Source organism: Chenopodium album, chromosome 2 (genome assembly GCF_948465745.1).
Source record: "Chenopodium album chromosome 2, dcCheAlbu1.1, whole genome shotgun sequence".
NCBI classification, from domain to species: Eukaryota; Viridiplantae; Streptophyta; class Magnoliopsida; order Caryophyllales; family Amaranthaceae; genus Chenopodium; species Chenopodium album.
This window is the reverse complement of record NC_137835.1, coordinates 81,378,057-81,399,788: the sequence shown is the minus strand read 5'-3', so window position 1 is coordinate 81,399,788 and position 21,732 is coordinate 81,378,057. Positions and strand designations below refer to the sequence as shown.

The following is a 21,732-nucleotide window of genomic DNA, read 5'->3' as shown; positions in this document are numbered from 1 at the left end:
TTATTATATAAGATTAATAATGGTGATTAATACTCCGTGTTAAATGGTTAATGTACTCCATATTAATAACCTTTAAGGTTAGGTCTATTTCAATGTTAAATCATCCTAAACTATTTTGTCCAAACAAGTCGAAATCTAAATCGAATTTTTTGGGTCAGATCACATTGAGTTGATCGGGTTAGTTTTTGACATGTTTAGATGCACCAATTGTACTAGATAATTCAAAATCCTCACTTTAGTCCTAAGTCTCCTAACCCTATGTTAATTCATAAACTATAGCCAACCTAGTGTTACGATTAATTCAAATCGGAAGCCGTAATTTAATTAATTACCATACAAAGTTACAACCGTAAAACAGAAGTATTTTGAAGTAAAAACGAAAATAAAGGAATCACTTTAACAACCCCTCTTCTCCGTGAAAAAGGTTGCTTTTGCCGCTTACTACTATAACTAAAGAAAACACGCGGTAGGATAGTAGAACCAAATCAGCAACACTTGTTAAACGTTGGCACTTCTTTTTCTCTCTCCTATTTTCCATAAATTTATTGAGATTCCTATAAAAATAAAAATGGGGTCAATACTCAGTTTAATCAACAACAATAACAGCAGCAGCAAAGCTGACACTGATATGGCGTTGAATAAGGTCAAACAGCTTGTTGCTTCCACCCCTGTCATCATCTTCAGGTTTTCTTTTTCTCTTTGCTCATTTTTTTTTGCAATTGGTTTGATTGATTTTTATGCGATCAATTTTTTGGTCAACTTCTTGTCAAAATTCAATTTTAAGAATTTTCAATTTTTATTTAATTAATTGCAATTTTACTTATTGTTATGAGATCCCTTTATCGGCAAATTACTGGGTTCATAGTCTAGATGATGTTACTAATTATCGGTTAGAGCGAGTTCTTCGCTAGACTTACCTTCGAGAGATTGTTATATACACGCGGGTGTACTGTACACCGATGAATATTTATACTCATTTTGATAATTGTTTTTCATTTAGTCATCAAATATAGAGAAAAACTAGCATTACGTTTGTTGGGTGTATGGTGCACCCAGTGTATATAACAAATTTTACTTGCCTTCCATTTCTTATTTTCTTAATACATAAAGTCAATTTGTTGCGTAGAAGCAGATGAAGTAATAACTTAAACTTATTGTGAGACATTAAAAGTTACGCCGGACCAAAGTAAATAAATAAAAGTCTCCTTTGTAAGTTGTTGCAACTTATTTGATCATGTCATAAGAGGTTATAATGTGTTTTTTTGGGCACAAGTAGCCTTACACGCTCAATTGAAAGCATGATGTATATTTTCATTTGTTGATTCCTAGTTAAATGTTACCATTAGAAGTTTCATTTTGCTTTGTTAGAAACCCAGCAACAATCTTCTTATAAGTAAAGTCTTCTTGTTAAGTTGGTAATTTGAGGTGTTTCATGATACATAATTGGATGAATTGATAATAGAAAGTGGCCTTACTGTTGGATTATTTTTGTTCATTTCAAAGATGAGATTATCATTTATCCTGTCAAACAAACTTTGGAGTAAAAAGTTATCATGAAGTATCTTATAGAAGAACATATTCCTTGATACAAGACGTGGGTACCAGCTAACCATTTGATTTATTTTCAATAAGGACTTAGCTAATGTCTTCACATATACACTAATACAAAAAAGGGTAGCTTTATTTTAAGGTGTTGTGACTTTGTGTTTACAGATTCGTTCTTTCTTTATTATCAAATATCAATCAAAAGGAATCTATCTTCTCTTGCATTTCTTATCCTTCTGTGCATAACTTTGCCTAAACCACATTTGACACTTTGGGTTTTTTTCCGACCCACTTATTATGTTTTTGTGTCTAGGCAAGTTGGTGGATGGTTTTAGTGTTTATAGTGTGACGTAAGAGGGGTTAAATGGTACATAAGGCTTGCCAAAAACAATAATGATATGTAGAAAGAAGAAAAAAACACCTCGAAACAGAGTAGAATTTGTTATATACACCCGGGCGTACCGTACACCCAACTAACCAAAGGTTAGTTTTTGCTCTTCATTTGATGATAAAATGAAAAACAATCATCAAAATGAGAACAAATATTCATGAGTGTACGGTACACCCAGGTGTATATAACAACCTCTCGAAACAGAGTGGGTGAAGGAAAAAAAAACGAGGTATTTTATGACTTAGTTTCAAGTTATCTTGGTGTGCAATTCTATTACACTAAACTGATAATGATAGAAGCTTAGTTAATCAAATAATTGTATTTGCTCTTCTGGATTTTCAGTAAAACAACCTGTGGATTCTGCAATAGGGTCAAGGAGCTGCTCAAACAGCTCGGTGCATCTTTCCAGGTCATGGAATTGGACCAGGAATGTGAGTACTTATACTGATCAAAACTAATAATATTGATGGTTGCATATGCTGTTTCATTCTACTGTTAAACACGATGTTGAACCTTGACGAAGAATGTTAATCATGAGAAGTAGTGATTTAGTTGCATTAGATGTAATGAGGATGTAAAAATGACTATTTCGGGGCTTAATCTAAGCTTATTTTTTCCCAACAACTTAACTTTTCAACCGGAAAACCTTGATCCAAACTCGGGTGAACTTATAGGCCCTTGTCTTAAAACTTTTTAATAAATGATGGGTATAAAATTAAATGCTGAAGCTAATTGAAGATAGAGCTCCTTCTCTGTCACAAGGAGTTGACAAGCTTGCTTCTTGTTGTTCAATGCATTCTGTAATGATAATGATCCAATGAACGAAATGGTTTGTTGTTGCTTTGCAGCGGATGGTAGTGCTATTCAAGCAGCACTTCAGGAGTGGACTGGACAGAGAACTGTACCAAATGTCTTCATTGGAGGACAGCATATCGGTGGCTGTGATGGTATTCACCTATTTCCCTTCAATTGATTTTTTCCATTCTAGTTCTTGTCCAATTTCAGTCTCTTAATTCATTGAATTCCTTCCATTGTAGCTGTGATGGATAAACACTCAAAAAGTCAGCTTGTGCCCTTGCTTGTCAATGCTAAGGCAATTGCGGCCGAGCAAACTGCTTAAGCATTATGTACGGTACAAGAGCCAAGGAAGAATCAGAAAACGAATGAGTATTTTTAATGTAATCTATGCAAGGGTGTGGTAAAACAGTCTGAATTTTCTGTTTAAATGTTCTCCAGTGACATCAGAGTTGTTAGGCTTGTAACTTGTACAAGTATGAACATGTCTCATCAGAGTTCAATATTCAGAATAAATGGTTTGATTAGGTATGACATACGAAGTACGGAGTATATTATATCGATGCCTTGGCTTTGTTTTTCTACCGAGCTTTTAAAGCTGGTTCAAGCTTAGAATCAATATAACTACCCAGCTCTATTTGCTCAAAGTGCTTCAGAGTAAATAGGGCCATAGGGGTAATTATGAGCCATGCCTTTGAGCTTGCTTGGAGCTTTCAGGCTCGGCCTCTATTTGTAATTACCTCAACTTAACCAAACTCGAGTATATTAAACCTGAGAAATAAGTAGGAATTAATATGTTGCAAAGTATTTTTGCCCACACATCTGAAGATGATATTTTTGTCAAATGATCTTGTAATCGTGCAAATTCATCAATAAAATAACTTCAGATGTATAAAACGGTTCACTCGAAACTTCTTATTAACTAAGGAGTTACAAAAATGAGAATCTCTGTAAATACAGAACTGTACACTTGATCAACATTGGTATCATGGTATGAGTTTCCTACTGATAAACTATCGGAAGAGTCCAAGCAACAAGCAATTCATCAGAGGACTTGCAAAAAGGAAACAAAAAAGGCAAGTGATTTTCCGGGTAACTTTAGGTATGGGGAGATGCAGATCATACTCGAAAGCAAAAACACAACACAACTCTATATAGATAATCTACAACATGCTTCCTCAATCAAGGAGATTTGGGCGCCTGGTGGAGAATTAAGCCACAATTGCAGTAGCTTCTTTCACTTTCTGCAATACAAAAACAATTTTTTTAACAAAATGATATATTCAGCCAAAAGGAAAAAAAAGATGAACTAGAAACAAAAGGTTCCAGAATCACTACATAACAACTATCCGCAAATCCTTACATTTGACACATCTATCCATGACTGCAATGTCTTTAGGGCTTTCCCAGATTGTTGCGTTTCTCGAGCAAGGGCTACTCCATCACCCAGGTTACTAACTTGTCCACAAACCAAAAGAGCAGCAGCAGCATTCAAGACCTGATTTTGTGACGGAAGAAACAATTCAACATTAAGAAGAGAGGAGAACAAATATGCTTGTACTTGGGATAGAAAGACAACGCAGAGAGACAAAACAACAACATGCTCCTAGCTAGGCAGTATTTTTGCAGCACTTATTCAGAAATGAATTGTTTCTTTTGAAAACCTGAAAAAGATAAAAATGAACTACTATGTTTCCAATCACTAAGTCCAGGATTCATCAAAATTCTGCCCTATCTTAGTGTGGAAGCAGACAGGGCCTCTAAAGTCAATCAAACATAAGAGTAAAAAATTTAGCGAGAGATAAAAGGCTAGAACTCACAAATGCATCTGCTATAGATCCCGTCTCTCCTCCTAAAACACGCTTCAATACCTCTGCATTGTACTCTGGTCCTCCTCCTCGCAAATCTTTTACAGTACAACGAGGAATGCCAAATTCCACTGCCATTTTACATATGGCACATTTATGAGATGTGTTTTAAAATCCCAAGCCAACTTGAATCAAAATGTAGATGAGAATAATGAGAAAAATATTTCAGCAGAGTTCTTACATGGATCAAAAGAGAACTTCTCTATTCTATCGGGAGTCACATCAAGAATCACTCCCGAGCCTGCAATTTCCACTCATCAAAATTAGTTGAATTTACAAAATTTACATAGACACAAATCAACAATAACCCTTGTACAAAGATTTCTATAAAGAGGAATTCATAAACATTACCCATAGGGCTCATTTCATCTAGTCCTTCTGAATGTACAACCAATGCCCTCTTCATGCCAAATCGTTGAAGAGCCTTGGCCATTTTGCCTACCTAAAAGGCAGAAGAAACAATGATGAATAATCCTATTAACAAAGCAAAACAAATTTGATTTTTCAAAAAGGAAGTAAACTTACAATATCTTCAGAATAAACACCAACGACGGCAAAAGGTACTCGGGCTGGATTTAACATCGGACCTAGGATATTGAACACTGTTTTAACTTTTAGCTTCTTCCTAATAGGTCTAACAACCTTCATGGCAGGATGGTAAGTTGGAGACATCATAAAACCAATTCCAGCTTCAGCTAAACATCTTCTTATTCCCTAATATCAAAGTAAAGATGAAAATTAACAGCTTAGATTAACCTTAAATAACACAAGGAATAACATAAATCAAAATTTTGCCACACAACCCGGTAATAGATATAGTTGAGTCAGTAATTCAAGCTACCAAAATGCAGGTCAGACAGTTTTAATCACATAGATTGCATCCTAACATCCACTCAGTGACAGAGGCCAGCAGCATTAAAGAAAAAAACTGAAGGTAGGAAAAATTTACAGCCAACCATGTGGCTTTTATAGTCCAATGATAATACTTAAAAAGTATCAGCAAACCAAAACTAACACCAACCTAAAAGCTCATAAATGATTTCATGACGGCATTTATGAAGGTCCAATAAAGAGTAAACACATAGCAAAAAGATAAATCTTCAACCCACAACTTAGTATATAAATATATCAAGAACAAACCTCAGGTTCCAAGTCAATGGCAACCCCCAATTCCTCCAAAACATCTGCACTCCCACAAGCTGAAGAGCTTGATCTGTTCCCTTGCTGCAACAAAATCCCATAAAACACAACCATCACTTTCAAAACAAGCATATCCATACACATATTTGCCACTTCACACTCAATTAATACCAATATTTTACCATTTGAGCTTAACCCCTCCTTTCAAAACACACCAAAATTTAACATAAATGTTGATTAGAGAGGCAAGAAATGAGATTACAACCTTGGCTACTTTCGCACCACAAGCGGCGGCCAATACAGAGGAACCGGTGGAGATATTCACGGTGTTGGCACCATCACCACCGGTACCAACGATATCAACTACATTCCCCAAATCCTCCACACTCTTACAGTGTTTCATCATTGCATTTGCCAATCCAACTATCTGCAATTTCACATAAAGTAGTCCCAGATCAAAAACAGGTATACATACTTTCATCAATCTCAAAATTCAGCAACATCAACATTTATTATTGAAGTCAACAGTCCAATTGAAAATCTGGAATTTCAACCAAATTGTTGAAATTTCCAAAACCTATAACTTTAAGTTGTCATTTTACTGTCTGTTAATACATTCCCAAAATAGCCAATTTCATATAATCAAAATCTAGGTCTTTGTGAACAGACCCCCTTCCTATAGTTGGAAAAATGATATACACAACCGTTAATTACACTAATTTACACGTGATTTTATCATGCATTCATAATCTAATATACCAAATGAGGAAAAATATCTAATGCTTGTAATTAATCTTATTATTACCTAATCTTAAAATTAACACCCATCAATTAATTACTGTAATAAATTTAATATTACAAATGATAAAGTGAAAAGGGTTGTGCTTACTTCTTCAAAGGTTTCGCCTTTAGCTCTCAACAATACAAGAAAAGCGCTAATTAGAGATTCATTTGGATCATTAAGCAAGAAATTTAACGACGATTCAGCCTCTAAATCCGTCAAATCAGTCCGATTAATCAAACCCTCAATTACCTGCAAAATTCATTAATTCATCGTCAAATTAATTATTTTTTCTTAGTAAATAAGTCATTAATTTCGAAATGCAGAACAATAGCAATGGAGAAACTGATCAAACCTCACTGAAGGAAGAAAAAGATTGGGATTTTTGGTTGATCGATTGAACAGCAAAAAGGGGTCGACTGAATGAAGCAGACGGCGTCGTTTCGCCAAATTTGGGACATAGAAATCGAGGTTTTGATGAAAATGTTGCTGATTTTGCAGACAAATTTGAGGAGAGAGAAATTGGAATTGGAGAAGTTTGACAGAGAAATAACGCCATTTGTGATGTCTTCGTCTTCTTCTGTAAACGTATTTTGGGTATGAAATTTTGATTGATAGAGAAAGAGAAAGAAAATGAAAATTATTTATATGGAAGATTGCGAAAATATGAACCCAATTATTTTGGCAATATTTTAAAGGTTTTCTTTTATAAAAAATAAGAAATTGGACAAGAATAGTTCATATTTGTCTTATGAGTGGTGCACAAATAACTATCATAAAATAATTAATTTTGTGATGTCGACTTTTTATAATTATAAGATAATAAACACCAATTAGGTTTTAAGAAAATATTAAATTTTGATAATGATTTTTTAATTACTTCTTTGGCTTGACTTTATTATTTGGAACGTTTTCAAAAAAAAAAAAAACTTTAATATTTGGAAATTTATTTGAGAGTATTCAAATTCTTTACTCCATACCATTATTATAATGATTATTATTTTTCTTTCAAAGAAAAAATGATTATTATTTTTCTCTCAAAGAAAAATTGATTATTATTTTTATATAAGAAAAATGATATATTTCAAAACATAATTCTATGATTTACAAAGTAAGAGGAAAAAAATAAATTTAGAGGATAGTCTCCTTAACTCATTTTACCTAATTAATTTAGTCAAAAATTGGTTAACAAATTCAATAAATTTTGTGAAAAAGTCTCTATATATAATCAAGTTTTAGAAAAATAAAGTCAAATAAGTTTATCTTAAATTCCAATTAACATAAGTTAAGCTAATTTAAAAAGTATATGTAATTATAGTCTAAATTGGTGAACTTAAACCTTGAAAAACCGTTTCAAGACTTTTGACAAAAAAGAAGAAATGAAAGATAAACATTAGATAAATTTTGATAGAACGCACTAATCTACTAACAACTAGTATTCTATCCAATAAATCTAAACTATTGGATAGTATTAATAACTACAGTAGTATTCTATCCAATGACTCAAATTATTTGAACTTAATTAATAACTGGTATACTATTCAGTTATCCATACAAACTATTGAAAAGTATTAATAACCATTATTTTATCCACTAATCAAAACTATTGGAGTATTGGATAGTATCAATAACTAGTGTTCTATCTAATAATCAAAACAATAGTTTTTACAATAAAATAGATGATGCATTTAGCTTATGTTTCTATTTTCATTCAATTTAGATTTGGTGCATCACTTCAAATTAATTAAGCCAAAATCGAGAAAGAAATCTATGCATATTCTTTCTAAATATGCATTGATTCTAAATATGAATATTTTATATTTTTATTTACCAAAATATTCTAGATTCTATGCATTCTATGAGTTTTGGTGTTGAATTACTTTTCTTACATGTTATTATGTTAACTATAGATTTTGCCAAATTATCAAAGTAAGGAGTTTTTCATTGGCCTAGTAGAGCCTCAACACTTTTGAGTGCATGTGTAAATTAACCCCACCATTAGTTTTTGTATGATTGTATCAAATTAGCCCCGCAACCTTTATTAATTAATTTATTTATTTATAATTGTGCAATCAAAACCTATGCATTAAATTTAAGCAAATTTTTTTAAAAAATATATAAATATCATAATTATAAGAATCTACACCAAAAACTTTGAAATCATCATTACATTTTCATACAGTTGATACAAAACATACGTAGTAAAAGTTATCCGCACTGAAATATGACAACATTTATCCGGATTAAACAACATTAAAAATTTAAAATCATCATACTTAATTAATCTCGCTTAATTACACCAATTTAATTGAAATAGTAAGAAATATGGAGTATAATGTGGGCATAGCACTATATGAATGTTTGTTACGAATTTGTTTAAATAATGAATGATGTTATGATGTACTGCATGTACTATATAGTTTATAGATGTTTAGTGCACAATACTAGTATTAAATAATTTGGGTTTCATTTGCTACAATTAAACGTAAGTGGGTAAATTGCACATGTATGTTTTTCTTACAATGAGGCCCTTTCGTTTCTGTTAAGTGGGCCTACGATCACTAAGGTGGGTCCAGCTTTAGATTTTATTTTAGCCCAAAGTTTATTTATTTATTTATTTTTTAGGAAAATCATGCGAGGTTACGATCACGTGGGACACATTTTTATGGAAAATCCCACCAAACTTAATTACTCGTATCAATCATCATTATTGAATTCAATGTTTTTTTTTGGCACTTCATAAGATTCATTGACTAATTTAATTGCTAAATTTTTTAGGCATAGTTGATTAACTTATACGTGTGCTAGTTGTTAAGCATGTGTATTAGCATTATATCCGTATAGTTGTTAAGCATGTGTATTGACAATTTGTCATGTTTACCTAACTAATAGATGCTCATCAAATATTCGAATGATCTACATCTACTACTAAATGCGGATAACATTATAGAAAATTGAGATATTAATCACGACTAACTACTGTTGAGTAATTTAGAGTATGTAGGCAATATTCATGTTTGCTTTGCTTAATTAATAAAGGTGAAGGTGTTAGTTAAAAGGGACCTTACATGTGAGGGGGAGTGTTGAATAATAAACCTCTCAAGTGTCACCACATGTAAGTGTCCCACATTGGTTGAAGAAGAGAGAGTTAAACACTTTATAAGGCTAAGGGGCTACTCCTCCTATTGCTTTATGGTTTTGGGATGAAGCTCCTTGGACTTGAGAAGTAGACTCTCTCTCTTGGTTTGTGGGTGCGGCCTAGACCTGCGTTTGCCAAGTAAGAACAGGAACTTTTTTTCTTTAATTCACTTGTTTGCAATTGTTTTTCAAGAATTATCATTCATCATTATAAACCATTTCCATAATTTTTTTTACCTCACAAATAATGATCATTTGCTAATCTTTTGTTATGAAATTTTTACTTGAAAATTGTACAACTATGCAAATAATTCAATAAAGAAGTAGTATTTTACTTCAATGTTAATAGTGACCCAGTAACATGCCAAGGCAAACATGGAGCAAAATCATTAAGTAAACCACAACCACTCCATTACAACTCCAAAGCACAAGAAATGGAGAGTAATAAGAAAGGAAAACTTTGGTTTTCTTAATAATGACCCACACAATTCAGTACATATAAATACAATATAAGAGTCTTCTTTCCATATAAGAGTCTTTGCATTAAATTGCGGTTTGCGGTGCGGTTTGGTTTGAAATTTTTTTGAAACCGCACCAAACCGCAAAACCGCGGTTTGGTCAAATTTGAAAACCGCACCGTAATTTCCAAACCGCAAACCGCACCAAACTGCAAAATTGCGGTTTGGTGCAGTCTAGACCGTACTCTGCACAACCCTAAATAAATTATACAAGAAGTTTTACAAATCATCACAAAGATAAAGAAAAATACTTTGTAGAAGTTGCATGAAAATGTAACTACATTCTACCAAAAAGACAACCATTTGCAATGTTCTCAGTAGCTTGTACGTATGTAAATGGGGATTGCACATGAGCACGTTCATCGGTTCATGTGCACTGCTAGAATCTGGCAACTTCAATTTGCAATTGTTTTTAACCTTTATTCCATAAATCCATTGAAATTAGAATACCTGCATAAATTTGTGTAATTTATTGCTGCATTAGTTAAAATATACTCCCTACTTTCAGTTTTCACTTTTTTTTTTTTAAGAGAAAAATAACATTAGAAAACCCTCATTCGTGAGGAAAATTCAAAAAACCCGTACATACTTTGTACTTATAAAAACACGTATATACTTGATAAAATGTAAGCAATAGTCTAAAGGGAGTTAAATTTGAAACACATACCGAACAATTTCCCTTTTTTATAATGAATAAAGTGGAGGAAATTAAAGATTGCAATAAACTCACATATTGTTACTATGGCATTCCATGGCAAGGCTTTCAAAGTAATGGCTTTTGATATCATTGATTCAACTGCAAAATAATACGGTACTGTATTAGAAGTTGGTTATTGTCAAAATTGAAACTACAATTGTCAACTATATATTAAATTTAAATTACTCAAATTGTATGTAAAACTAGATATAACCTGATGTACGTTTTACTTTACGTTTAAAACGTACAATTAACTAATAACAGTAATAACTACGTATTTTATAGAAATTTGATTTGTACAATTTAAATTTGTTAAACTCACCTGATGTAATAGAGTCACAACTTGATGTTGAATTCCGAGTACCACAAAAGCACAACTCTCTAATTTCACTACCATTATCACCACTATATCCACACGTGCCACGAGTAGCTTCACACGTTTTACAAAACGCATCGTGTCCTTGAACCGAATACTTCACACGTATGCCATAAGACCACTCGTGTGGCCCATCAATTCTTAAAGGTGCCAAGCTATAAGCACTACTATACCCTTGGCAATCTAATTTAGTAAGATTTATACCTTGATTTGGCCCAAGATCACCATAGGCCACTGCACAACATTCTGGTGGGCCCAGGCCCAATGTTTTTGGGCCGAAAGATCCCCAAGCTGGACACCTATAATAGTCTTCACAGCCCAAACCCGAAACATTTCTACAAGCCAAGTGCTTAGATGGAAGTCCTTGAAAGAGTAGAGATTTAGCCGAGCAACCGATCAACAAAAAGGCATTATCCGGTGCCGGAGCCAAGAACGGGGCTCGCCACGACTCGACCACGAACCCGTTTCCTTTGGACCCAAGCACAATCAAGTTGCACGTCGACAAGTGAGGATCATGCAACGTAAGGGCTTGGAAGGTGTAATCAATGTCTAAAACTCGGTATGACCCTGAAGCTACATGTAACATGAGGACATCATTGATGCAATATAGGAGATCGCGGTAGCCAGGGTGACCACACCCGTATTTGAGCCCAAATGGGTAGTCGATCGATATGTTACCACAATAGGATCTACAAGTGTTACTATGGTTATAACTAGAACACAAAGGAAATGAAGGGATTGTTAATAATAGTGCAAAGAGTAAGGACAATATATGATGCATTGTTATTGGTTAGTATGTATGAGAGAGTTATTGGGTGGGAAATGCTAATTACATGAAGATGATATGGAGAAGTGAGGCTAGAGAATTTATGGATACTTTGCTTGTGGTAGTAAGCAAACAAGCAAAAATGGCTTTATTCTATGTGTCATAGCAACTAGCTAGTATGCTAAGGAATTTAGGTCTTTTTTTTTTTTTTTTTTTTTTTTTAATTTTTTTTTTAATTTTTTTTTAACGGAAGGAATTTAGGTCTTTAATTTAAACTCGATTATCACTTCTTTTTGAGTGGGATAATAAATGTTAAATATAAACAATTTTAATTATGTTATTACTGTCCATCTTCAGTCTTGAAGAAAAGCTCATTCAAAGGCAAATTAAAGTATTGTATTCTTAGTACTCCCTTCGTATTCTTTTAAGTAAAATATTTTGACTTTTTACATTATTCACTTAATTCATTTCGACTAATATTAGTGATTTATACATAAGAAAAAATATAGTTTTAAGCATATTTGTCGAAATCGTTATGATGAATAGATTATTAATAATATACAATTACTAGTATTTATTTAATTATAGAATTTTTATACTTATAATTTTTACTAATTATCAATAGTGTGTGTCAAATTCGACAATGTCAATTATTCTAGGGTTGGGGGACTACATAACTTGTTCTCCTTTTTATCGGCAAAAAAATACCCTTAGCGACAATTTGGTAGAAATTTTTATTCTGGTAACAATTTGGTAAAAAAAAAAAAAACAATTTGTACACTGAACAATTATCAACAATTTTTTTTTTTTTTTTTTTTTTTTTTCCAATATGGTTAATTGACCCCTTTTCATCACGAGGTCGAATTGTTTATGTTGTGAAACTCTTAATAGATATTAGGGATTTCAATCTTACCCAGTCGGTAAATCATGTTTGTTATGAGTGTTTTTTTTTTTTTGACGGGTTGTTAGGAGAGATTGGATACTAATGGATAAGAATATTTACATATACTTTGTATACATGTACTTGATCTAGGCATGTAGCAAGGCTCAAAAGTCAATCTAATGTTTGGCTTGATTCTCTTCAAGAGGTAGGCAAGCCGGACAGCAGAGCCTCTTTAATCCCTAACCCAACCTTGATCGGCCCGATTGTCCCCTCGACGGCTCCACTTGTAAATCTTAGGCACCCGGAAGGCCTTGCTAGTTGCTAGTTGCTAGTTGCTAACCGTAATATGTGCCTACACCAAAAGGAAGTGCACATTAATCACTTACCAATAAACCATCATACCAAATTAGCAAGAATTTAAATCAATCATTAAAAACAAATAAAAAAAAACATTCGCACCATCCTCAGGTTTTTCCCCCATCATCTCACTCCTTCAAAGGTCAAATCTATCGATTTGCATCCCCAGTTTATCTTTCTGTCTCAATATTTCAGGTAATACAATCAAACCCACTTTCTGAATTCAATTATTTTGCTTAATTATACTTAAATTAGACTGTACAAGTAGATATACTATAAGAAATCACCAATTCCCAGATTAGTTGAAATCAGGGTATAGCTTTAATTTCTGAATTATGTATTGAATTTTGTTGAGTTTCACTTGAAGATTCAATGGAGAGGGGGCTAATTAGTGAGGAAGTCACCTCTCCAGAACAATTGGGTGGTGGGTTTCAGAAATCTGATGGTGGGGAAATTGGGGATGTGTTATCTCCAGTTTCTTCACAGTATTCTTCGTGTGGAGAATCTGAGTTTGATCGATATTGTAGTGCGAATTCGGTTATGGGTACTCCTAGTGTGTGTAGTTCAATGGGGTTTTACCATGATTCTTTGGATTCTGATTTTGGGTCATTCAAGAGTTTGGAGGGTTTTAGTTTGGGTGGGGAGAGGGTTCCTAGAAAGTTTGAGGGGATTACGCGGTCATTATTATCTAGGGAGTCGGGTTTAGGTGATAGTTTGAGTGATAATTTTCACGAGTCGAAAGGGGAGGGGGAAGGTTTGAGCCCTGTGGTGGGTGGGGTTGAGGGGAAGATGGTGGCTTTGGATAAAGGGGGGACTTCTTCGACGAGTTGTGGAAATATGCGAGTGTTGGGGGGTGAAGCCGAGCTGAAAGGGTCTAAGGTGTTTGATGGGGAGGTAGGCAAGAAAGAAAATTTAGCTGTACTTCTAAAAAGTGTGGAGCATGCGCTATTGCAAGGAGTTGTTGCTGCAAGAAGTGCTGCTGAGAACTTGTTGGATGATAATCATGCAGATGAGATGGAGGATGAGAGATGCAGAGAACAGGATGAGTCGTCTTCTAGGTATGATCACTCTGAGGGTGAGGATTCTATGTTTAACTATGGTTCGGATGAAGGATCTCAGCATAATGCATATTATGTGAGAAATGTAGTGGATCGTAGTGATGTTGATGTCGGATGTGGGAATTCGGTGCTTATGAACTCGTCTGTGGCTTTTGGATCTAATGATTGGGATGACTTTGAGTTAGATGGATTGGAAAATACAACACAACTTTCTGATAGTTTTTGGTTGCGGCAGCAATCAAGTGAAAAAGAAACTACTTCTGAAGATTTGGCTTTGATGAGGTCAATATCTAATGAAAAATTTCATTGGCATGAGGAAGAAAGGAATTCAAGGGATGTTTCTACGGACCGCAATGATGTCCTGGAAGTTGATAGATCATCAGAGTGTTCTCTTAGTTCAACCACGAATACTCATTCCTCAAAAATTATGGAAGCAGGGGCTACAGAGGGCTCCGGGGACATTTCAAGGTGCAAACAGATTACCAGTAATGATGAACTGGATGAGTATCTTGATAATTGTTCTGTGTACAATGTATTTCAAAAGCCATGTGCTACGTTGCATGCTGTGGCAGATACTGAATCCATGAGAGATGAGAAAGAAAGGAAGATCGTGGATATTACTCGTGATACAAAAAGTGGCCATGATGACCACCCAATTCCACAGAAATTCTTGGTTCCTCTGCCTGATGATGGTGCAGGTGAAGCTTATGTTCATGGAGAGTATAGGTTGGATGTCCTTCAAGGTGCTCAAGTGGAATCTTCTGAGGGATGTGTGTCAAAATCAGCCTTGACGTGGCTTGAGAGTGAAGAGGGGAGGACACATGGTGACTTAAATCTAGGTGGAGGTCAGACCACAAGCAGCAAGGTATGTCAATTTTGGAAGAGATACAGCTTCTTTTAGCTTAGTTTGCTTTGGCTTGACATAGTTGTCTATTTGGTTAATGCTGAGTATGTCAGTTACTATCATTGCATTGCTGTCAGTGGTTTAATAGAATTAGCTCTTTGGTAATATCTTATGGTGCATTACTTTCATGAGCTAAGGTATAGACTTCACCAAGTCAGAATGTTTCAGGAAATTTTTTATAAAACCTGACTGTACTTTTAGGTTTTAGCTGATTTATTTCTTAGAAAATACACAAAGATTTCCGACACTACCGTAGTAAAACATGACGTGTTGCTATTTTGTTAACATATATGTTAGGTTTGCATGGGAATTCCTGCTAGCACAACATTTGCAACACATCATTGTTATCCAATCATCTTTTAGTTATCATCACTGCCCTAGGAATGTTGACGCAAGTCAGCAATTTTTTCCAATTGGTGCATATGCTAACTACCAACCTCAAGTTGCAAAACTACTAACAAACAGAACAGTCCTACTGTTACAAAGTTTGAAATTCAATTGCTGGTTCATATGTTTACTATGATCGGCTCTGCTTAATTTTAGTAATTGATATAATTCAAGTTAATGAATGACGTATGGGACGAATGGACGATATGACTGGGGTAATATTTCTGATGGAGGTAAATAAGCCATGAAGTCATAGAAACATTTCAAGTTAATGAATAGCTCATGGCTAGTTTTTCTGTCCTTTCTCCCTCTCTCCTTTTTGTTTGTTTGTTTGGGATGGGGATTCGTTGGTCTCAGAGGTAATCTGATTCTAAGCTCATTAATTTCTCTCTTATATATTCATTCATCTAATGATTGGTGTGTTTAATCCAATGATCTAAACTTAAGTAACATTTATCTTTGTCATATAATCTTTACATAAAAAGAGCATTTCTGCCTCGCCTCTAGTGGACTGCTGAAATTTAGACTTCAATTGATATTGTTTTGTAGGGAAAGGATTTGGAGATGAATGCATTTTATGATGATTTTGTACATGAAATGGAAGAGATTTTGTTAGAAACACGTGAATCTCCTGTGGGGAGGTTGAAGCAGGGGAATATTGAGTTCCAATCTGAGCACTTGTCAACTTTAAGAGACGGTGAATCCATTGCTCATACTTCTGGTTTTGATGATGGCAACCCTGTTATTCGTCATCCACTTAGGATTGATGGGATTGAGGTAGTGGGTGCCAAGCAGATAAAGGGAGATATTCCACTTAGTGAAAGATTGGTTGGGGTGAAGGAATACACTGTATACATAATACAGGTTTGGAGTGGCAAGGATCAATGGAAGGTTGAGCGTCGATATCGCGACTTTTATGCACTCTATGTTCAATTAAAAACATTATTTGCTGCTCGAAAATGGAATCTTCCACCTGTGTGGTTTTCTGTTGACAAAGAATCCAGAAAATTCTTTGGTAACACATCTCCAAATGTCGTTGCAGAGAGAAGTACTCTTATCCAAGAATGTTTATGCTCCATTCTCCAATCCAGGTATTGTTCCAGTCCTCCAAGTGCTCTGATTTGGTTTCTCTCTCCGCCAGAAGATCTTATGAGTTCCTCTCGGTCAAATGATGTGACGCGACAATCTAATGTGAGAACATATACTGAAAGAGTTCCTAGTTTAGGGAAGACCATATCACTGATAGTTAATATTCAATCCCACAAGTCCGTAAAAGAGCTTCTGGATACACAGCATTATACATGTGCTGGGTGCCATACACATTTTGGTGATGGTAAGAATCGCATGCTAGGAATTGTGCAGACCTTTGGTTGGGGTAAACCACGACTTTGTGAATATACTGGCCAGCTATTTTGTTCTTCATGTCATACAAACGAAACTGCAGTTCTGCCAGCCAGAGTTTTACATAACTGGGATTTTACTCCATACCCAGTTTCTCAGATGGCCAAGTCATTCCTGGATTCAATTGTTGACAAGGTTAGTTGAGAATCTTAATAAATTTCAACAGTATCAATCTTGCCTGGAGCTTCATTAAATACTCTGGGTAATGGGTATTTCTTACAACTAATTTTATTTGTCCAAATTTCGATCTATAAAATTATGGATTAAGAATGGGCTCTAGCATTTTGTGTTATTGATAGCTGTATCAAGCTTATAGTCTCTTTACTAGTGGTGCTTTATGTTGCCTATTCTACTGTCTGTATTTGTTGTTGCCATTGCTTGGGTATCTGCTTCCAGGTTGTGGTTGACAGTTATTCAACTTATGTATATTAATATTGGGATTTGGGCTTGATGACTTGTTTCTTCATTTGGCAGCCAATGCTGTGTGTGAGTGCAGCAAACCCTTTACTCTTTTCTCGTGTCCCTGCACTGCTCCATGTTGTGGGTATTAGGAGGAAAATTGGGGCAATGCTTCCATACATTCGTTGCTCTTTTCGTAGATCTATCTATAGAAGACTTGGATACCGGAAATATCTTCTTGAAAGTAATGACTTTTTTGCACTAAGGGATCTTGATGATCTCTCAAAAGGAGCATTTGCAGGTATAACCACCTTCTCCCCCTTCCCCACCAAAAAAAAAAAAAAAAAAAAAAAAAAAAAAAAAAAACCAAGAAATAGGTACTATTGCAACATGTATAATGTTATACTGTGATATTTGAATTGTTATTTGCATTTATCATAATACGTGGATTGCATGAGGCCATGGGGATTCCAAGCAACATCATTGTTCTGCATCCTTCTATGTGAATTTTTTGTTTAGGTCTCACCCTTTTCTGGATTCTCGTTATTTGGAGTTTTTGAATGATTACTCTGCATCTGACTGATAAGATGAATGTAAGGCATAAGTGTGAGGATTGGTATTATTTTTCAAAGAAAGTAATTGAAAATAAAGATTGGTTTGGTCGAAAGCTTTAGCAAAGTCATATTAATCATCTTTAAGTGTGTATTTCACTTAGGATTTTAGGAAACTTGAATTTCTCTCTTTGGAAGTTGGAATGTACTTTTGGGAGTTTTGGGAAAATGTGAAATTTCTGGCTTTGTAATATTTATGTTTTCTCTAATCACGACTTGGGTATAATAATAGCACCTGCCTGATTAAGAAACAAGAATTTGAGATTTTGATTTCAGGTCTTTGCTGATATATTAAGCTCCCAAGACTCTCCCATCTCACATGAGTCAAATTCTGTGTGTCTTGTGCATGTTATTACTCATGCCTGTTTTTTTTTTATTGGTTAATGCTCTTTTGAGTTTTTATCATCATTTTACGTTGTATAATTTTGGGCTTGATCATACATTGTGACTTGCAAGGCTCTGATTAAGCTGCACATTCCGAAGATAAATACATAGTACTACTAAGCTTGTGTTATTTCCAACTTATAGGCCACAGCTGTGCGATAAATACGTAGTACTACTAAGTTTGTAATATTTCCAACTTATGGGCCAGAGCTGTATGGCGCACGCACGTGCATGGTGTGGTGTGTGTGTGTGTGGTTTCCTTTTTTTTTTGTTAAAAAAACTGGATAGTACGAGATGACACTTGCTTACATGGCTAGATGCAGTTATCAGTAAATAACTGAAGTCTGAAGAGTTGACCTGCTGGATGATTCTGATTTTAAAAATTCAATTTCTTCTATCCCCCTTCTTTTTGTATAGTTTAATTTTTGCTGCGAGTGACCTGTGATAGAAAGTCTACTATCCTCCCTGCATAACTAAGATGAGCTGATATTTGACTTTGCACTTATGTAGCACTTCCGGCGATTCTAGAAGCTGTGTCGAAGAAAATCCAGGAGCACATCACAGAGTTATGCCTTGAGTGCTGCGACCTTGGTGTTTCTTGTGGTGCTCGACAAACTTGTGATAACCCATCCTCTCTTATCTTTCCTTTTCAGGTATAAATGTTTGTTGCATTTTTATATCTCAAGCACTCAATAACTTATCTCCACACCTGAAATCTCGCTTTTTTCAAGAATAAAGGGGAAATAAAAGTCGAGGGAAAACTAAGAGAGGAACTTATCAGCTGATATCTTGTGATATTTTAACTTTCAAGTATACTTCAATCTTTCTACCCCCCACAAAAAAAAAAAAAAAAAAAAAAGGTATACTTCAATCTGAATATTGGTTTTTGACATCAGTAAATGGCTTAGGAACACTTATTTAGGACTTGAATGAAAAGTATGCTGAGATCTAGCAATGCAAAAATGTAAGAGTGCCGCTATCTATAGACTTGTGTCTTTGACTTGTCTAACTGATATCACAAAAGTGAAATGACTGTTTACTATTATTATTCTTATTGAGTGTATACCTTATTCTTTTATTTCTTACTGTTTCTAGTCATTCCGTAAATTATATTTCAGGAAGAGGAAATTCAGAGATGCGAGTCTTGTAAATCAGTCTTTCATAAGCATTGCCTCAACAAACTCCAGGAGTGCCCATGTGGAGCAGTCCTGAAACCGCTTGCAAACGCTGGCAGTGCTTCAGGATTTTCGTCATTGTTGGTGAAGAAATCTGATCCAAAATCCGGACTCCTTTCACGTATGTTCTCAATTTCAAGACAAGAAAAGGGACTCAAGGATAATGATAATGTGATCTTGATGGGATCGTTTCCGAGCACCTCACTTTGATCCCTTGTAAGTTGTAACTATAACATATTACCATCTTTGTATGTATCTATTAATCTATTATTCACTAATCTGTAATGTAAAGCTGAAGATGACATCATAAAATTTTGGCCATTCTTTTGTATAGAAATTGTAGTATTAATACTGATATTGTCTCATTCCTTAGTGTGATTTATAGAAGCATGGTTGCTGTAAAGTGAATAATTTATTCTTTTTATTTTGGCTGTGTTGAATAGTCAGTTTTGGATCCTCTATAACCTTTGGTACTTGAGTATTGAAGATTGGATCCTCTTTTCAAAAATATACTACCTCTGTTTTTTATTATTTATAACTTTAGAATATACTACCTCCGTTATATATTATGTGCAACGATTAGACATTTTTCCTCTCTACTTTATGTCAAATCGTTGCAAATAATATGTAACGGATGTAGAATATATATATATATATATATTCTTCGCTTTTTCATAAGAATTTAATTGATAGCAGACCGAGGATTACCCAACTATCTAAACTTAAACTAAACCATGAGTAATTATCCTATATTTTCACCAATTTGATCCATGAAAACGCCTAAGAGTCTTGTAATTTGAAAGTTCTTAGAACTCTATTCGGACAAAAATAAAATAATGAGTCACTTAAACATCTTTGAAGAGTAACTAAGCTTTTCACTATTTGTATAAAGTGTGAAGTACTCGTAGTTGTATCAACATTGGGAAAGAAAAATGAATAACGAAGAGGAAAGAGCGTAACCACCTTTGACATGATGTCAACAACTTTTACACTGCACTACTTTAGTGTTGCACAATCAAATGATAATGCTCCACTCAACTGGTGAAAGGGAAGCACATTAGACTAATGCCTTGGAGAATCAAATTTAAATGCAATATGATACTACGGAGCACTACTAGTTAGGCGTTGTTCTCTTCATCTGAAATAAGGTGTTATGATTATAATTTTTCGAAAGATAAGTCATATTTGATTTTTTTTTTTTTTAATTTTTTTTTTTTTTTGGTCTATTCTAATATAATTGTCTGATTTGATTAAACATAACCTAACTTAATACTCATACAATATTATTGAACCCAATTTCAAAGTCACATTTATAAAATCAAAATTATTGAAAGGGTATTGCTTCTTTATGTTTAAGAGCATATTCAATCCTTAGTATTTGATATCTCATAATAGAACGGACAATGTTTTGAGGTGGAAGGAGTAATTACTAATATGAAGTTATGAACAAGTAAAATAACAAAATATATGTAGTAAAGAACTTACAACCTTTGTTCATACCTCATTGCTATTCACAACTCTTGATGACACTAGAACCTAGAGTATTACTCAAAAATCAAATTGTTATGTTTTGTCGCAATGCATATTTACAACATTTTCTTTTTATTAAATTATCTTTACTAGTCGATTATCATATACTCCGTATATATTAATGATTATAACTATGAATCAAAATTAAAAATTAAAGTCGTGCAACTATTTTAAAACCACAAAAGTCCTTAGTGCGCCCGTTCGTTCCATAAATGATCTGTATCACATTCTAAAACCCTTCAAACATGTCATGATTCCTTCCCAAATATAACCATAAACCTTCATGTACATTGTGCAGTGCACACACAAAAAAAAAAGCTGTCGGTGATAACTATTTCACAGTATAGTAACATGATATCTTAAGCTTCTTTTTTTCTTTTCTCCTCCATCAACACAACTTTATAAAGCTCAAAACTCTCCAATCATCTTTGACATATCTTTATTTCCACCACTATATTAATACATGTAAAGCAGAAATTACAGACAATCATATGGCCCATTTACCATCACTTTGGTTAACTCTCCAATCACTAATCACTAAAGTTTACTCTTACCATTATTTCTAATATTCTACTTATACTATATGTTCAATAAATAAACACTCCCATATCAATAAATTACCACATGT

At 34.2% G+C, this 21,732-nt stretch overlaps 4 protein-coding genes across 4 annotated transcripts; 2 read left to right on the top strand and 2 right to left on the bottom strand.

Moving 5' to 3' along the window:
• The first annotated feature begins 495 nt into the window (after positions 1–495).
• Positions 496–3,267, top strand: LOC145603201 (glutaredoxin-like). The gene is made up of 4 exons (XM_081659294.1): positions 496–684; positions 2,279–2,367; positions 2,785–2,883; positions 2,974–3,267. The coding sequence occupies exons 1-4, from the start codon at positions 569–571 to the stop codon at positions 3,054–3,056; spliced, it is 387 nt and encodes a 128-aa protein (XP_081515420.1). The 5' UTR covers positions 496–568; the 3' UTR covers positions 3,057–3,267.
• A 351-nt stretch (positions 3,268–3,618) lies between these two features.
• On the bottom strand, positions 3,619–7,246 carry LOC145603185 (anthranilate phosphoribosyltransferase, chloroplastic-like). The gene is made up of 10 exons (XM_081659293.1): positions 6,876–7,246; positions 6,629–6,772; positions 6,005–6,166; positions 5,740–5,823; positions 5,125–5,313; positions 4,951–5,041; positions 4,781–4,840; positions 4,552–4,670; positions 4,095–4,229; positions 3,619–3,975 (listed from the first exon to the last, which is right to left on the bottom strand). Exons 1-10 carry the CDS (start codon positions 7,077–7,079, stop codon positions 3,943–3,945), a joined length of 1,221 nt encoding a protein of 406 aa, XP_081515419.1. The 5' UTR covers positions 7,080–7,246; the 3' UTR covers positions 3,619–3,942.
• A 2,752-nt stretch (positions 7,247–9,998) lies between these two features.
• LOC145603158 (uncharacterized) lies at positions 9,999–12,125 on the bottom strand. The gene is made up of 3 exons (XM_081659287.1): positions 11,196–12,125; positions 10,907–10,972; positions 9,999–10,626 (listed from the first exon to the last, which is right to left on the bottom strand). The coding sequence occupies exons 1-3, from the start codon at positions 12,028–12,030 to the stop codon at positions 10,589–10,591; spliced, it is 939 nt and encodes a 312-aa protein (XP_081515413.1). The 5' UTR covers positions 12,031–12,125; the 3' UTR covers positions 9,999–10,588.
• A 1,166-nt stretch (positions 12,126–13,291) lies between these two features.
• LOC145603146 (uncharacterized) lies at positions 13,292–19,998 on the top strand. Its single transcript, XM_081659278.1, has 5 exons — positions 13,292–15,178; positions 16,154–17,140; positions 17,480–17,705; positions 18,910–19,052; positions 19,518–19,998. The coding sequence occupies exons 1-5, from the start codon at positions 13,628–13,630 to the stop codon at positions 19,782–19,784; spliced, it is 3,174 nt and encodes a 1,057-aa protein (XP_081515404.1). The 5' UTR covers positions 13,292–13,627; the 3' UTR covers positions 19,785–19,998.
• The last annotated feature ends 1,734 nt before the right edge of the window (positions 19,999–21,732 follow it).

Bases quoted from the DNA above. Each gene is read 5' to 3' on its own strand.
- LOC145603201 (XM_081659294.1), top strand. From the start codon at position 569: ATGGGGTCAATACTCAGTTTAATCAACAACAATAACAGCAGCAGCAAA. The intron at 2,368-2,784 runs GTGAGTACTTAT...GTTGCTTTGCAG, and splicing joins CATGGAATTGGACCAGGAAT to CGGATGGTAGTGCTATTCAA. The intron at 2,884-2,973 runs GTATTCACCTAT...CTTCCATTGTAG, and splicing joins GCATATCGGTGGCTGTGATG to CTGTGATGGATAAACACTCA.
- LOC145603158 (XM_081659287.1), bottom strand. From the start codon at position 12,030: ATGCATCATATATTGTCCTTACTCTTTGCACTATTATTAACAATCCCT. The intron at 10,973-11,195 runs GTGAGTTTAACA...ATTATTTTGCAG, and splicing joins TTGTGACTCTATTACATCAG to TTGAATCAATGATATCAAAA. The intron at 10,627-10,906 runs GTGAGTTTATTG...AAATTTATGCAG, and splicing joins GAATGCCATAGTAACAATAT to GTATTCTAATTTCAATGGAT.
- LOC145603146 (XM_081659278.1), top strand. From the start codon at position 13,628: ATGGAGAGGGGGCTAATTAGTGAGGAAGTCACCTCTCCAGAACAATTG. The intron at 17,141-17,479 runs GTTAGTTGAGAA...TTCATTTGGCAG, and splicing joins TGGATTCAATTGTTGACAAG to CCAATGCTGTGTGTGAGTGC. The intron at 17,706-18,909 runs GTATAACCACCT...GCACTTATGTAG, and splicing joins CTCAAAAGGAGCATTTGCAG to CACTTCCGGCGATTCTAGAA.
- LOC145603185 (XM_081659293.1), bottom strand. From the start codon at position 7,079: ATGGCGTTATTTCTCTGTCAAACTTCTCCAATTCCAATTTCTCTCTCC. The intron at 5,042-5,124 runs GTAAGTTTACTT...TCTGCCTTTTAG, and splicing joins GTGTTTATTCTGAAGATATT to GTAGGCAAAATGGCCAAGGC. The intron at 4,671-4,780 runs GTAAGAACTCTG...GTAAAATGGCAG, and splicing joins GAAGTTCTCTTTTGATCCAT to TGGAATTTGGCATTCCTCGT.